Source organism: Notolepis coatsorum (genome assembly GCF_963971535.1).
Source record: "Notolepis coatsorum genome assembly, chromosome: 11".
NCBI lineage: Eukaryota > Metazoa > Chordata > Actinopteri > Aulopiformes > Paralepididae > Notolepis > Notolepis coatsorum.
In genome coordinates this window covers 78355948-78373481 of record NC_140175.1, presented here as the reverse complement: position 1 = coordinate 78373481, position 17534 = coordinate 78355948, and the positions used below count along the sequence as shown (strand labels likewise).

At 44.7% G+C, this 17534-nt stretch overlaps 1 protein-coding gene across 1 annotated transcript in view; it reads right to left on the bottom strand.

The window, feature by feature from the left end:
* Nucleotides 1-528: 528 nt before the first annotated feature.
* The window catches only part of mmp11b (matrix metallopeptidase 11b), a 92683-nt gene continuing 75677 nt past the window's right edge, over nucleotides 529-17534 (bottom strand). The window contains exons 4-8 of the mRNA XM_084324715.1: nucleotides 8024-8157; nucleotides 7431-7645; nucleotides 6763-6967; nucleotides 6009-6269; nucleotides 529-5440 (exon numbers count right to left, since the gene is read on the bottom strand). Of these exons, the coding sequence (XP_084180841.1) occupies nucleotides 5313-5440; nucleotides 6009-6269; nucleotides 6763-6967; nucleotides 7431-7645; nucleotides 8024-8157 (943 nt within the window). The 3' untranslated portion in view covers nucleotides 529-5312. The remainder of the gene's footprint in view (nucleotides 5441-6008; nucleotides 6270-6762; nucleotides 6968-7430; nucleotides 7646-8023; nucleotides 8158-17534) is intronic.

Genomic DNA, 17534 nt, shown 5'->3' with positions numbered 1-17534 from the left:
TGATAGCCTTGCAAGCTGAGTTCCTGCAGGACAATAAATGGAAGCTATTGTCCTGTAACTTCTATTTCCAGTGCATAATTAAGTACAGTAGTTAATACATAAAAATGCTCATATTTGTAATATCAAAGTGTAAACGTTCAAAATCTGTAGAAAAAGGAAAATATCTATGTCATCATCCAGGGGGATTTGAATATACATTATCCAAAAGCAAATTCACATTATGCATCCCATACCAAAGAAGTATCATGATATTCAGCATGGTTTTCCATAATTTCCATAATTACCATCATGCTGCTATGTACCAGCAGTATCTTAAAGTGATTATACAATTAAGGACAAACGTGGTACCATGACTGTACCATGGTCATTTATTTATACTGCTACCATGGTAAAACTGCCAAATACCATCAAACTACCATGACCTTTTTTTCCACAAGGGATAGTCTACATTACACAGTATCTACTGTACACATTATCTACACTTTGTATCTTTTTGTGCAACATAAAATAAAAAAATGTAAAAATATGAAGGTTTTAGTGGTTTAGACACGTTTTATTGAAAACAACAGACGCTGAATTTTATACAAAACTATTTACATGCTAAATACACAGTGTAGTTATACAATGATAAATGTGTAATGGTTAAGTACATGTGGAAGATACATACAAATAGATTACAAAAAAAAACAGCTGCATTGCAATGACATGTTTACATTGTTTAAAGGGATAGTTGTGATTTTGGACCCCTAGCCCTATTCCCTACTTCTCAATGATGAGATGGTCGAGTCCATTCTCAGTACAGTCCATACATTTCCTCATACTAGCTCTGGATAGTTAGCCACAAACCAATGCAAAGTCAATGGGGTTGAATTCCTGTCTGTACAAGCTGCTGCAGTGAAATCTACTTTGTGTCCACTGTGGAGTATAGATTTCAGTGAGCCTCAGTCAGCTTGTACAGGCAGGAGCCCCATTGACTTTGCATTGGTTTGTGGCTAACTATCCGGAGCTAGAATTAAGAAGCATGAGGAACAGCTTAGATTGCGCTGAGAAAGGATTCCACTGATCAACATCACTACTGGCCTGTAAGCAATAGAGCTAGGGTTCCAAAAATTTTAACTATCCATTTAAAGCCATACAATATCAGTGCTAGCGGGGAGTCTTATCTCAGCTATGCCATGCTGCTATTCTGTAGTTACATCACAGTGTATTAAAGTAAGTCATTGGTTTATCAGTGTCCTGCACTGATTAGTTACTGTAGCACCTTTCATATAAAATGACCAGATGGAAGAAAGATCCATGAGCTCATAAAAACCGTGTCAAATATCATAAAAATGTGTTTGTGTTTCTCGTGTCCTGAGGAGGAGGCCTAAGATGACGTTCCAAGAACTGAAATGAAGCAAAAGAAATTAAGACACAGGCCATCGTTGCATGGCTACATACATAGCACCGTCTGCGAAGGAAGGGGTTAATCAGAGTTAGAAGAATGATCACTTAAATGGTTTGTCACGATGACGCGCTACATTGCAATTAGTATAATCACATGTTGCAAGTTGCTGGTCGACCAGCCGTTAACATGTAGTGCTGGCTGTGTTAGATGCCTACCACAGCTGGTCAAATGAACGTTCACTGAACACCATGACGCCATGTCATTTCATTTTCTCACCCAGAAACATTCTATAGCACCTAAACATGACATCTCCACTGAGTTTGTCAAACACTCCCCCCGAAGTGGTCAAAATGGTTATCAATTTTGAGAATCTATCTGCCCTCTGGACGCTGACGTGTTGAATTGAACGTTCACATCGGAATTGTCACACAAAGTCGCATTCATTCAACGCAGGCCAAAGAACAGAACAGACATTTTGACAAATTGGACCACCCAAGTTGATCTCAATGAACGTTCATTTTACCGGCTGTGATGTGTAGCTAGCGTTACATGCTAAGAGCAAGGACCAGCACTAGTTTAAAGCACAAGTTGACCATACGTTTTAGCACCTTAAAGGAACACTCCACTAAAAACTAAAGCTGATTTATTAAGATCATAATCTCACACATATTCCCAAACATTAAACTGCCTTGTACAAATTAATTTGGTTTACTTCTGCATTCGTTTATGGTCAGAGGTAGGGAGTTGGACGTGGGAAACCATCATCTCCGACCTATGTGCGTTCGAGCTTCGAAATAGTTTTCTTACAAATTTTGTCTTGCATGAACAACTCTTTAACTCAATAACTGTCTAAATGTTTTATTTGTACAAGACAGTTTATAATTGTGTGATGTATGAGGATTAGTATTAACTTTGATAACTTTTTTGGTGGAGTGTGTGATCCTTTAAAAGCTCAAAGTTCCAGAAAGCTTGAATCTGCCTAATTAATTCTTCAAGGGTCGCCTTGAATCCAGAACTCTGTCTTGAGTCAGCTTTACAACAGACAATGGTCCACACAGAGACAAAAAAAACATGGTGTCATCAACATATAACAAAATAAATTAAATGGAAAGGCCCAGAAGACGTGGCAGTTTGACATTTTCTCCACAGAGTAAAGTGAGACTTGGCTGGTCAGTCAAATGTACCTTCAATTTGTTTAAAGTTTAAAGGCCAAATTTGTAATTTATTTATATAAAAGATTTTGACTCGTACATGGAAAATGTATCTTTTCCACCTTTCATCAGATTATCAGCCAATGTTTACACACAACAAAACGTATACAGCATGGAAATGTATTAAACGCTTGAATTGACACATACAGTAGTCTATCCTCGTATGAACTTCATCGATTTGAGAATGAAAAAGAAAAATGACTAGTTTGTTTACATGTGGATTACAAATTGTACCATTAGTGATTGGTGTTTAGTGGCTAGTGCTTAAATGACCCCACCAGTCTAACATCTTTCCATAACTCCATACTCCATGAGAATTGAAAGTTGTTTGAAAGTTGCTAAGCATCTGTAATTGAGCCTATACTCAATTACTTTCCCCAAAGCTCTCTATACTACATGCCCCGCACCTGAAACGTCCACATTCAGTTGGGTGTGCTTGTTATTATGTACCAGTTGCTGCATGAATTTGAATGGCTTGCAGTGGAGTAATACAGTAATGTTAGCAAACGTAAAGGTGCAGTGATATTCACAAGGGTGAATTACCTACACTACACCTACTGATTTTCAAGTTTCATGGAGTATATTCTCTTTTCAACATCAATGTGTGAAAGGTAGGCTGAGATCTACCAAAACATACACTTTATGCACATTACATTTGTTAAAGACAGGGGAAATTTCCAGTAATGGCGAGGAATCAAATATGTGTTTGATGCATATTGTATCGTTTTTTGTTTGTTTTGCTGACAAGGTCTGATAAGGTTTTTGTGTTTCACCCTTTCTTCAAACCCCTCTACCTGTTTGTTCAGTTCAGAACATTGTCATCATTTTGAGGTATGCACAAAACCAATACAATAAAATATAACAAGACTGCCATTCTCAAACAAAAGAAGAAATATTGTGTATGTGAAGTTTTTCCTGAGAATGCATTGGGTCACTGAGGTTTCAAAGGTTTCAGAGTTACTTTAGATACTTTAGAGATACTTTAGATACTTTAGAGATACTTTAGATACTTTAGACGGACTAAAGGGACACATTTTCTTTCAACAGGCAAATCTCCATAGAAAGTTGAATGCTGTTTAGGACAGAAGCCAAGGAAGAAAAAGAAGACAAAACAATCTAATGCAGAGAATAGTGAAACATTTTGTTGATGTTGGCTGGACTTCAGGAGGCTGGTTGGTATCTAGTCAGTTGTGCTATATATCTTTCTCTGTTAATTTGCAAGGTTTGAAATCCTGTACCTCTATGCCGTCCCAAGTCAAAAAGTAGTACTTTTTGATATTGTGTTAAAAGTATATTTCTACCATATGTACTTTTATGAGAGTATACTTGCAATGTATCTTTGGTACTTCTTATGTGCTTTCATTGTACTTAAAGCATATGTTTAGTATGATATAATTTTGGTAAAGTAACCAAAAATACATCAAAAGTATAATTTCAATATATTTAAGCACAAAGTACAACTTTTAACACTAGTATACCTTAAGTGGTTTCAATATAACACAACTTCAGTATACTTTCTGAATAAATACAAAATATACTAAGTATACTTTAAAAAAAAAAAAAAATTTACTTGGGTTAACCTGAAGTCATTCCAAAAGGTCCTTATGTTAACTGAATCCTTCAGATGAAGAACCATATAATATATGGTTATAAATCCATATATAAATATAAGTCCATTTTAAGTTTTCGGATTAACAATGTTTTCAAACCTAATTCTCTGAAGATGGTAAATTGGAGTGTTGTGTTCATTCATAGTTAAAGACAGGAGAGATTATTTGCGAGTGTGGTATCACATTCTTACACCAAGTGGTTTTACAACTACAAATACATACAATACAAATACCGCGGCACGGTGGTGTAGTGGTTAACACTGTTGCCTCACAGCTAGAAGGTCGTGGGTTCGATTTCCGCTTGGGGACCAGGTTACCGTGTTGCCAGTTACCCAGGTGGGGTATCTCCCATACCTTTCTGTGTGGAGTTTGCATGTTCTCCCCGTGCTCGCAAGGGTTTCCCCTCCCGATAAGATAAACCCAATGGAAAAACATGCACAACAGATCGCTAACGCTGTCGCGTCCCTGACGAAGACGGACAGGAGCACTTGGATTGGTTCCCAGGCGCGGCTTTCGCCGCAGGCCTTGTCTGCTCCCGGCTGCCCTTGGGGGGAAGGACGGCGGGATGGGAGGTGCAGAGAACATTTTGTTAGCGACGCAGTGCATGTGTGTGTTCCTGTGGGTCACCCATCACATGTGTGTGTGTGTGTGTTAATCTGATGACAAATAAAGACATATACTTATACTTATAAATACATGATCCATCCAAAAACAACCACGTGCATAATAGGTAAGTATTATATGGTTCTTCAAATGAAGGGTTCAAATAGTTTCCCTGTCATGGCAACAAACGCAGGGTGTCAACATCAGTTCCCATCATGACTTACAGTGTCAGCTTGAACCCAGTTTTAATACCTGCTAGCCTTGACGAACGCTGCAACAGGAAATAAACGTGGGTACTTTTTGGAATGTTTATGTTGTCAAGTTGAAACCATCCATAAACTAAATTAGTTCACACTTTGAAGCCGTCCTTATGAAATTAATCTGCTGTGTTATTTCCCGCTGAGGTGATTTCAGTTGAAATGAAGAAGGAATGACGTGGTTATTCTGATCCTGTTCCACTGTAGAGTCTGTTGAAATGCAGTGGATGTAACAGTATGTAACCTATCGATATGGAGACGTGGCGCAGCCAAAAAAGTCCATGCCGATGTTGCGGGGATACCCATCCAGGACCTTCACCTCCACAGGGTCAAACTTCCAATATTGCAGCCCACTCAGGAAGTGGGGATAGCCTATCAGGGAGGAGAGGGGGCAAAGGTCAATAATCGACTTTGAGGTGGACTTGAGTTGAGGTGTTTTTAGCCAACCGTACTATAGCATTACATTATGGTACCATAGCATTACATTATGGTACCACAGCATTACATTATGATACCATAATATTACATTATGGTACCATAGTATTACATTATTATTCAGTAATATGTAAGAAAGAGCAAAGTCTAGCTGGTTAACCTAAAGCACTACAGAAGTAGGAAATGCAAGTGTCTTGCTAGTTAGCACAAACCAAATAGTTAATTTTTGCTACTTTGCTAAGCTAACATGAATGCAGATGGAGGAAAACCCAATCTACAGTATTAGGCTAACAGCATTAGTGGATTGCTTGTGAGACTTTGGTTTGGAAAGTCATTGTGTATGCTGTTCATTTTGTTTTAGGATAGATGTGAATAGATGTACATGATTAAACACTTAGTGTAAACACCCAGGTGGACATTTGTGTTCTACTGAGCACAGCTTTCTAGTTTTTGTATGGGTTCATTTAAAACACGTAGCTTTCTCTTGAGCCTCACTAACTCTCACCGAATCGGTCTTGAAAGGCTGCATCGATGTCACTGGGCACGCCCCTCCAGTCCTGCATGCTGCGAGTGTGGGACGCGTCCACGCGGTTCTCCTGCGGGCTGAAGCGCCAGTAGGTGCCGGACTTGAAGAGGTAGACCTTCTGGCCTTGGTCCTCGCCCCACTTCACTGCCGCCTGGATGTCCGACACCGGCAGCCCCAGCCGCTGCACCGAGTCTGGCCCGGTGATCTTCCTCTCCGCATCGAACACCCAGTAACTGTTACCTGTCAATCATCCAAGTCACACGATAAAGGAAGAAGGATAGAGCTAATCCAATTTATCCCAAAACGGAGACATCCAAAGTGAAATACGCTGAGGTGGAGAGAGTGCTGAAATACTCAAGTAGAAATACCCTCTTCAACAAATGTAGCTGCCAAATTGGTTCTCAATTCTCATGATAAGACCACATTTCCCACAAACCACTTCACTTCATGTTTTGCCGTTTGTTTTGATGAGAGTGGAGAGCCTTTATTATTTTATTATTATTATTATATTTTATATTACTATATTGTATTGTACTATGAATCTATGCATCCCCCACCCTGTACCCCCCCCCCATGCTGCTTTGACACCCGAATTAATAAAGGATTATCTTATCTTAAAGCTCCACCTAACATATAGGCTACTAGAGAAGAAATGTGTGGCTGCCGCCTGGTGAACATTTGCTCTCTACTGATCGCTCCTTTCTAGTTTACATGATAGACTAGTCTCACTGACCTTGGAAGAACCAGATGTTGCCAGACTTGTCCTCGTAAGCAGCGTCGATGTAGTCTGGGATGCCACTCCAGTGGCGTGAGGCCAGGGCAGGGTATCCCTCCTGCAGGCGGCCGTTGCGAATACGCCACACGTAGCGAGATTTAAAGAAGAACAACTCCCCTCGGATCATAGACACAGCGTCAAAGTTTGTTCTGCACATGTCCGGCTGTCGAAGGGAAGAGAACGCAGATGTTAAAATGATTTATTTTGCACATAATCTCACACACATCCAAAAACTCTAAACAATTCTGCACACGTTCATTTACTTTGACATTTATTGAGAGCAAATGAGTTTGAAAATGGCCACCAGTGATGTCATCTGGGACAATGAATCCTTCTGTTGTGTTAATTACAGCTCCATGAAATAGTAAGGTAGCATGTCATAAGACATGGTATTGCTATTTTTTCATCTACATCATTTCATGTTTAGAGTTTTTGGATGTGTGTGAAATTATGTGCACAATATAGCAGAATTGTTATTTGGTGATGTGCCCCTTTAACAGTAAATTTTTTCCAAGACAGAAAACAAACGTCTTTCAATACCAATTTCCACCCATATGGAAAAGATGTAAACAAATCATACAAGATCATTTTGATATGGTGTAAATCCACAGGTTTCTGTCTCTCACCACCCCAGTGTCGATCTCATTGGTCTCTGTGAAGTGGGGCGGGACGTCCCGAGGCGGGCCGTACAGGTATTGGATGCCCCTCTTATCGTCCTCGCTCAGCTCCAGTGGGTAGGAGAAGCTGTAGAAAGGTGACATCACAGCGCCGGGTACCAGGGAATGCTGGAGGCCCAGGACGTGTCCAAACTCATGGGCTGCCACCTGTAACAGGTCTGTGCCTGGGAGGGCAGGATCACCAGTGGAAAAGAGGAGCAATGACGTTTAGTTGGAAATTGGAAAAGTCTGCGTGCCTGATGCTTAAATGTGCTGTGTAATATTGAATCATTCCAAATGAGGACCGTGTACACATAACCACATACAAATACTGCTAATAATGTGGAATAAGCTAAAAGAAAAAAAGAGGATTGCCATTTAGACCATTTAGCCATTAAATTAAGTGCTTTAGAATGCAATTTAGTCCTTTTGCCAATAAGATAGCATAACGGGGCTGGTACTACCTATGGATACCAACAGTACCTCTATCTTTGTTCTAGCTTTAAGATTGAGCCCGCTAACCTCCCAAAGACAGTGATGTCGGTCGCTCATCGTGTACTCACCCACGCTGTTGCCCACTGTCCAGTTCTCATCGTAGTCAAAGTGGATGTCACCCTCTCGGTGTGTCCGGGGGAAAAAGGCGTGGGCCAGGATACCTCCGGCACCATCGAACGGCAAGTTGTCGCCGTGCCAGTACCTACGCAGAAGATGCTCAAGCTTTAGACCAGGGGTGCCAGTACCTACACAGAAGATACTCAAGCTTTAGACCAGGGGTGCCAGTACCTACACAGAAGATACTCAAGCTTTAGACCAGGGGTGCCAGTACCTACACAGAAGATACTCAAGCTTTAGACCAGGGGTGCCACTGCCAGTACCTACGCAGAAGATATTCAAGCTTTAGACCAGGGGTGCCAGTACCTACGCAGAAGATATTCAAGCTTTAGACCAGGGGTGCCAGTACCTACGCAGAAGATATTCAAGCTTTAGACCAGGGGTGCCAGTACCTACACAGAAGATGCTCAAGCTTTAGACCAGGGGTGCCAGTACCTACACAGAAGATACTCAAGCTTTAGACCAGGGGTGCCAGTACCTACACAGAAGATACTCAAGCTTTAGACCAGGGGTGCCAGTACCTACACAGAAGATACTCAAGCTTTAGACCAGGGGTGCCACTGCCAGTACCTACGCAGAAGATATTCAAGCTTTAGACCAGGGGTGCCACTGCCAGTACCTACGCAGAAGATATTCAAGCTTTAGACCAGGGGTGCCAGTACCTACGCAGAAGATATTCAAGCTTTAGACCAGGGGTGCCAGTACCTACGCAGAAGATACTCAAGCTTTAGACCAGGGGTGCCAGTACCTACACAGAAGATACTCAAGCTTTAGACCAGGGGTTCTCAAACTTTTTTATACCACGTCCACGACCCCATTTTATTTAGGATATTTTTTGGCGACCCCACACTTAATGTATCGCGTAATTTCAACGTGGAATTAAGGAATATCAAAATAAAAGCACACGTTGTTGAACTTTATCATGCATGTTTATTAAAAAATGTAATTACAGCACTATGCTATCAATACACATTTATAAAACAAGGCATATTTAGCCAAAATATGTTGCCAGAACAATAAAAAAAAAATATATATATATATATATATATATATATATATATATAGCCGGCTTTGCCTCCACTCTCCCTGGATTCAGCTCAACCTCCCTATCAGCCTTGGCCCCTCCTCCTTTCCCCAGTCCTGCCCGCTTGACACAATAAATGCACCCATATTTGGGTTTAACTTCTACCTGCCTGTCTGTGTTCTGCACTTGGGTTCCCTATACAAGCTGTGACATAGGTGGGCGTGTGCCCTTGTCAGTGAGAGTGAGTCCATTGAGTGAGTCAAATTATTTCAGTGTGATCCAGTCGGTGCGAGGAGCTGGCGAAACAAGATGCCAGCATGAAATATAACACATTCATTTTCACCAAGTTGTCAAGATGACGACAATACTCAATTAAGCTGTAGGGGGACCAATTGGGGGACCCTGCTGTCTCGTCATAAATCGATCAATACAGACCGTATTAAATAATGTTGTGTTTCTTTTTCAAATATAGTCAAGAGTAAAGACCCTAACCCTATCAAAACAGCAGTAAAAGTGTATATTTTCAGCACTACGTGTGTTTACAAATGATTTTAAGTAGGGATGTCCGCTGAATCAATGGAACGAAGACATAGAGGAGGAAATATCTTTAGAAGAATGGAGCGTGGCATGTAAAGAGGCACAGAGTCAGACAGTCAGTAGCAACCTAAAACTTATACAATATAAATGGCTGATGCGTACATATATAACTCCTGTTAAATTGCATAAGTTTAATGATAATATTCCAGATACTTGTATTAAGTGTAGTGAGGAAAGGGGGACACTGTTCCACTGCATATGGGAATGTGTGAAAGTGAAAACCTTCTGGCAAGATGTTATCGATCTGATCGATCAAATCTTATCAAAGAAGTTGCCATTGAATCCCAAGCTTTTTATTCTTGGTTTATATCCTACCACCCCACATCTACAACGCAAAGAGTTTAGATTTATAGATATGTGCATATTACAAGCAAAACGTGTAATAGCTCTTAATTGGAAAAATGTTGATGGACCAAGAATTGGTATGTGGATTAAAGAAATGGCTTCAAATATGTCAATGGAAAAGATGGTGTATATTGTTAGACGTAAACAAAACATTTTTGATAATGCCTGGGGACCATTTGTGTACTTCTTAAAGCATAATACGAATGTTGGGAACTTGCTTCAACAAGAACGGGATTAGGGGGAGTATTGTGGGACAACTCTTATCATTGTGTAAAAACGACAAGAAACACCCTTTACTTAATGTGTAAAACATTTTGGTTGTATTATTATTTATTTATGTTTATTTTTTATTTAAATCTGTATCCTTCCTATGTGAACCTGTTTTTGAAGTTAATTATTATTTTGTGGGGTGGGGTTAGGGGAGGGAGAACGGGGTGAAAATGTTTGCTGAATACTGCTCTGCTGATATACATGTTGTAATTTGCAAACTAAAACCCAATAAATATATTGTTAAAAAAAAAAAAAAAGTAGGGATGTCCGATATTATCGGCCGACCGATATTATCGGCCGATATCGGCAGTAAAATGTGATATCGGAAAATATCGGTATCGGTTTAAAAAAAAAAAAAAAAAATAACAATATTTGTTATATCCAGTGAAATTATTAGTTACCTGAAATTATTCAGTTTTTTTGGGGGGGGGGAACCCTGCATATATCGGTATCGGTTGATATCGGTTGATATCGGTATCGGAAATTAAGAGTTGGACAATATCGGAATATCGGTATCGGTAAAAAAGCCAATATCGAGCATCCCTAATTTTAAGTGTATACATTTCTCTGAACATTGCATCGGAAGTCACGCGAGGAAATGACTAAATCCAGATACACTGCCATTGGAAAGAGGAGATGTGGCCATAATAAGGCCTGATATTCTATATTCAAATTGCATTATATTTCAAATCACATGTATCCGGGTGGCAAAATTCAGTACTGTATCTACAAAATCTACAAAAAAATCATCTCCCCTTTATTAATTTGCTTCGATTTTCTGTACACTTGATCTCAAGAAGGTGCACGCTGAATGAGCTCAGTGAACGAAATTCCTCCGAATTTTAGCATGGTGTTATTCACCGTCAAAGATAGAAAGAAAAATGATAATTTATATTCTACTTAGTTTCATTACAATTTACTCAAGCATAGTAACAGACACAATATTTCTGACACTGGGAATACATTCCCTGAGGTCCATAGATGTTCCTAGATACCAGGAGCATGCAAATTGACCTTGTAGAAGTGAAGCAATCTTCCATTTACTTGGGCATGTACTTTTAGGCAGATTTTCTGAAAATATGGCTGCAGTTTAACAGGTTAAAGGAGCAATAGACTAGGGACTGCTACCTTATCATTTAATTGAGCTGTAATCAACACAGGGATTCAACATCCCCAATGACATCACTGGTGACCATATTCAACTCTCAATAACTGTCAAATTGAATGTATGATTGTGTGTAAAACTGATTAGACTTTTTGGATGTGTGTGAGATTATGTGCAAAATAAATCAGCATTGTTTTGGTGCATTGTGGTGCCCCTTTAAGAGCTGTATAATGTTTTTCTAAATTGCCATTAAAATCACTTTTGCCTGATGGGTTGGACCTTCCTAGCTTTGCTGTGAGGTACAAAGTAACAAACCAGTCCTAGTGCACTGCTGTCAAACTGTCTCTGCTGCCTATTGTGTCTATTGTGACGGCAATTCGCATGCATTCACTTGCATTGCTGCCTATCTGATGTGGAACAGCTTGACTGATTTTTCCTAGTCAACATATGCACTGAGATGGTGGCGTTAGAGCACGTTCTATTGGGAATAAGAAAGACATATTTTGAATACATCCAAGGGGCAAAGACAGGCATGTTTGATATCAATTACAATCAGAATGTTATGACAAAGATTATGCAAGTGTTTCTTGTGTGCAGAACTCTGAACAGACCATATTTAGGTAGAAGCATGCTCCCAGTAGAGATCTCTGCCAAGGCCTAACAATCTCCACACTTTGCCTTTCATATGCAACATTTTACTGGGTAGATGTGTGAGGTTTTGTCCGCTGCTCACCTACTCGCTCTGTTCCTTTAAGCCTGTTGCTCACCTACTCGCTCGTTTCCTTTAAGCCTACTGTTAATCAATTGCATTCTCCTCACCTCACTAGCCCCCACCCTCGCGTTCGTTTGCTCTTCAGCAACCACACCCTTGGACTACCTGTCATTATGTGTTTGATTGGTCTGGTGCCGAACACACACTTTTAGTTTCAAGTATCAATTACCTTCACGCACCTGTGGTGCATTCTAATTAGTTCCCCTGTGGGCTTTAAGTACCTCGCTCTCCCCTCTGTCCCTGGTCGGGTCGTCCCGTATCATTCCGTATCATATCCCTATCACCAAGACTCCTTCGGGAGGTTCTCTGTCTGTTTATGCTGCTTTCATCTCCGGCGTGAGATGCACTCTAGCCTTCGCCTCCTGTCTCCGTTTGCCTGAAAGGAGACACTGGACTGCGCTCTCTAAAACTTCCACGGGAGGTATTCCAGTGTTCCACTTCAGACCTCCGCGCAGCAGACGCCCAGACGCGCATCCAGACCTCCGCGCAGCAGACGCCCAGACGCGCATCCAGACCTCCGCGCAGCAGACGCGCTCCTCACTCCAGACGCGCATCGCTTCCTAATACTCTACGGGAGGATGCGTCTCTCCGAGCCAGGCGCGCTCTTCCGCGCAGACGCGCATCCAGACCTCCGCGCAGCAGACGCGCTCCTCACTCCAGACGCGCATCGCTTCCTAATACTCTACGGGAGGATGCGTCTCTCCGAGCCAGGCACGCTCTTCCGCGCAGACGCGCATCCAGACCTCCGCGCAGCAGACGCGCTCTTCACTCCAGACGCGCATCGCTTCCTAATACTCTACGGGAGGATGCGTCTCTCCGAGCCGGCGCGCTCTTCCGCGCAGACGCGCTCTTCACTCCTGATGCGCATTCAGACGCACTCCAGATGCGTCCTCCGTACCGGCGCGCACTCCAAGCAGTCGCGCACCACTCAGACCTCCGCGCCAGATGCGCCCTTCGTACCGGCGCGTACTCCAAGCAGTCGCGCACCACTCAGACCTCCGCTTGGACAACCCGTTTCCCCGTGGCGACGCGCTCGCCCCGTTTTGATCCAACTCTCTTTACGCACAGCGCCTGGGTGAGTTTTTATGACTGTCTTTTATCCTATTCGTTTTTCGTGTGTTTAAAGACACTGAAGAGATCCAGCTTTTGTCAGACTGTCACTCACCCAGCGTCAGCTTTTTGGACTGTTCATTGGGATAATATTTGGCCTTAACATCGCTCACTGTGTGTATACACACCGAAGATATTATCACTTGGATTTGTATTTGGGACTTCGCTCACAGTGTTTATTTGCACCGAAGATTCTATCACGTGGATTGTGTTTGGGACGTTACTCACAGTGTGTATATACACCGAAGATTCTGTCACTTGGATTACTCTGTTTTTGGGACAAGTCACCTCTCCTGTCACCTGCTCTGTTCCCCATTGTACTCTGAGCTAACCCACTCCCTCTCTCCCTCTCGGTCCCGTTTACCACCCTCGGAGATCTGCCGAGAGAGATCTGCAGAGCGGTTCTGACGTCCACCGTCTGCTTCCTCAGACTAACCATCCCGGGAGAAGCTGCAGAGCAGCAACATTCATTAATGCTTGTGTTCCAAGGCCTTACCCTGTTTTCTCTGTCCCAGTATGCAGCTCCAGCCCTCGCCCTGTTCCAAGGCCTTACCCTGTTTTTCTCTAGTCCTCCTAGTCCTCCCTGTCTAGTCCTTCCAGTCCTCCCTCTCCCCAGCCCGCCTCCGCGGGCCTCTGTCCCTGTTTCCCCACTCTAGTCCTCCTAGGCCTCCCTGTCCCCAGCCCGCCTCCGCGGGCCTCTGTCCCTGTCTCCCCTCTCTAGTCCTCCTAGTCCTCCCTGTCCAGTCCTCCTAGTCCTCCCTTTTCCTGCCTTGTCCCTTGCCCCGGCCCTGTTTTCCGTTAGCCTTCCCTTAGCCTTCCCCTTAGCCAGCTCGCCTCTTAAAGGCACTGTGCCTTTTCCCTTTCCTGTTATCCAGTAATTTGTGTTCTCCCTTAAAGGGACAGTGCCGTTTCTGTGTGTTTTCAATAAATGCCCAGTTCTTGGCTTACTCTCATACCTGTCTTGTGTTGTGCGATTGGGGTCGGTTACAAACCATAACAGTACGACCCGACCAATCGACGACCCCAGCCAGCACAGACGGTGTGGTTGAGTTTGCCTTTTTTTTTTGTTTGTTCCCTCTAGTTCCCCTGTTAGCTTCCCTGTTAGCCCTGTTAGCTCCCCTGTTAGCCCTGTTAGCTTCCCTGTTAGCCCTGTTGGCTTCCCTGCAGCTTGTTAGGCCTCTACTACCAGCATGGCCCCTGTCTGCTAGCCTTGCCCCGGCTGCTAGCACAGCCTCTATGTTAATGCAGCCCTTGCTGCTGGCATAGGCCCTGTAGCTAGCCATGCCCAGGCAGCTAACCCAGTCCCTCAGCAGGGCCCCAGTCTGCTAGCTTTGCCCCGGCTGCTAGCACAGCCTCTATGTTAATGCAGCCCTTGCTGCTGGCATAGGCCCTGTAGCTAGCCATGCCCAGGCAGCTAACCCAGTCCCTCTGCATGGCCCTAGTCTGCTAGCTTAGCCCCGGCTGTTAGCACAGCCTCTATGTTAATGCAGCCCTTGCAGCTAGCATAGGCCCTGTAGCTGGCCATGCCCAGGCAGCTAACCCGGTCCCTCTGCATGGCCTCCACTTTTTGTGTAGCCTTCCCACTGCTAGGACTGCCCTTTCAGCTAGCAAGGTCAGTTTTTCCCACTGCTAGGACTGCCCTTTCAGCTAGCAAGGTCAGTTTTCCCACTGCTAGGACTGCCCTTTCAGCTAGCAGGGTCAGTTTTCCCACTGCTAGGACTGCCCTTTCAGCTAGCAAGGTCAGTTTTCCCACTGCTAGGACTGCCCTTTCAGCTAGCAGGGTCAGTTTTTTCCCACTGCTAGGACTGCCCTTTCAGCTAGCAAGGTCAGTTTTCTCCCACTGCTAGGACTGCCCTTGCAGCTAGCAAGGTCAGTTTTCCCACTGCTAGGACTGCCCTTTCAGCTAGCAAGGTCAGTTTTCCCACTGCTAGGACTGCCCTTTCAGCTAGCAATGTCAGTTTTCTCCCACTGCTAGGACTGCCCTTTCAGCTAGCAAGGTCAGTTTCCCACTGCTAGGACTGCCCTTTCAGCTAGCAAGGTCAGTTTCCCACTGCTAGGACTGCCCTTTCAGCTAGCAAGGTCAGTTTATCTCACACTGCTAGGACTGCCGCTTCAGCTAGCAAGGTCAGTTTCCCCACTGCTAGGACTGCCCTTTCAGCTAGCATGGTCAGTTTGCTCCCACTGCTAGGACTGCCCCTTCAGCTAGCAGGGTCAGTTTTCTCTCACTGCTAGGTCTGCCCCTTCAGCTAGCAAGGTCAGTTCCCCACAGCTAGGACTGTCCTTCCAGCTAGCTTGTTCTCTCATGCTGGTCCAGCCCTGTCTGCCAGCCTAGCTCCGGCAACTAGCGCAGCCTCTATGTTAATGTAGCAGTACAGCTAGCATAGGCCCTGTAGCTATCAGTGCCCTGGCAGCTACCCTTTCCCTCTGCTAGTCCCTTCCCTGTTCCCCTCTCCAGTGCCCCTGTTCCAGCCCTGTCAGCTAGCCTAGCTCCGGCAGCTAGCGCAGCCTCTTTGTTAATGTTGCATTACAGCTAGCATAGGCCCTGTAGCTACCAGTGCCCTGGTAGTTACCCCTCAGCTCCTCTAGTTACCCCTCAGCTACCCTACTTACCCCTCAGCTACCATGGTTACCCCTCAGCTCCTCTAGTTACCCCTCAGCTACCCTACTTACCCCTCAGCTACCCTGGTTACCCCTCAGCTCCTCTTGTTACCCCTCGGCTTCCCTAGTTACCCCTCGGCTACCCTGCCCCAGTCGCTGGCCCCACTTTTGTTGTGGCTTCCCCTGCTGGCTTGGCCCAGTACTTTTTGTTTGTTGCCTTGTTTTGTCCCCTGCCACTCTGTCTGTATTTTTGGGTCGCCGGGTGGCTCCCGTGGAGGGGGGGGTACTGTGAGGTTTTGTCCGCTGCTCACCTACTCGCTCTGTTCCTTTAAGCCTGTTGCTCACCTACTCGCTCGTTTCCTTTAAGCCTACTGTTAATCAATTGCATTCTCCTCACCTCACTAGCCCCCACCCTCGCGTTCGTTTGCTCTTCAGCAACCACACCCTTGGACTACCTGTCATTATGTGTTTGATTGGTCTGGTGCCGAACACACACTTTTAGTTTCAAGTATCAATTACCTTCACGCACCTGTGGTGCATTCTAATTAGTTCCCCTGTGGGCTTTAAGTACCTCGCTCTCCCCTCTGTCCCTGGTCGGGTCGTCCCGTATCATTCCGTATCATATCCCTATCACCAAGACTCCTTCGGGAGGTTCTCTGTCTGTTTATGCTGCTTTCATCTCCGGCGTGAGATGCACTCTAGCCTTCGCCTCCTGTCTCCGTTTGCCTGAAAGGAGACACTGGACTGCGCTCTCTAAAACTTCCACAGGAGGTATTCCAGTGTTCCACTTCAGACCTCCGCGCAGCAGACGCCCAGACGCGCATCCAGACCTCCGCGCAGCAGACGCCCAGACGCGCATCCAGACCTCCGCGCAGCAGACGCGCTCCTCACTCCAGACGCGCATCGCTTCCTAATACTCTACGTGAGGATGCGTCTCTCCGAGCCAGGCGCGCTCTTCCGCGCAGACGCGCATCCAGACCTCCGCGCAGCAGACGCGCTCCTCACTCCAGACGTGCATCGCTTCCTAATACTCTACGGGAGGATGCGTCTCTCCGAGCCAGGCACGCTCTTCCGCGCAGACGCGCATCCAGACCTCCGCGCAGCAGACGCGCTCTTCACTCCAGACGCGCATCGCTTCCTAATACTCTACGGGAGGATGCGTCTCTCCGAGCCGGCGCGCTCTTCCGCGCAGACGCGCTCTTCACTCCTGACGCGCATTCAGACGCACTCCAGATGCGTCCTCCGTACCGGCGCGCACTCCAAGCAGTCGCGCACCACTCAGACCTCCGCACCAGATGCGCCCTTCGTACCGGCGCGTACTCCAAGCAGTCGCGCACCACTCAGACCTCCGCTTGGACAACCCGTTTCCCCGTGGCGACGCGCTCGCCCCGTTTTGATCCAACTCTCTTTACGCACAGCGCCTGGGTGAGTTTTTATGACTGTCTTTTATCCTATTCGTTTTTCGTGTGTTTAAAGACACTGAAGAGATCCAGCTTTTGTCAGACTGTCACTCACCCAGCGTCAGCTTTTTGGACTGTTCATTGGGATAATATTTGGCCTTAACATCGCTCACTGTGTGTATACACACCGAAGATATTATCACTTGGATTTGTATTTGGGACTTCGCTCACAGTGTTTATT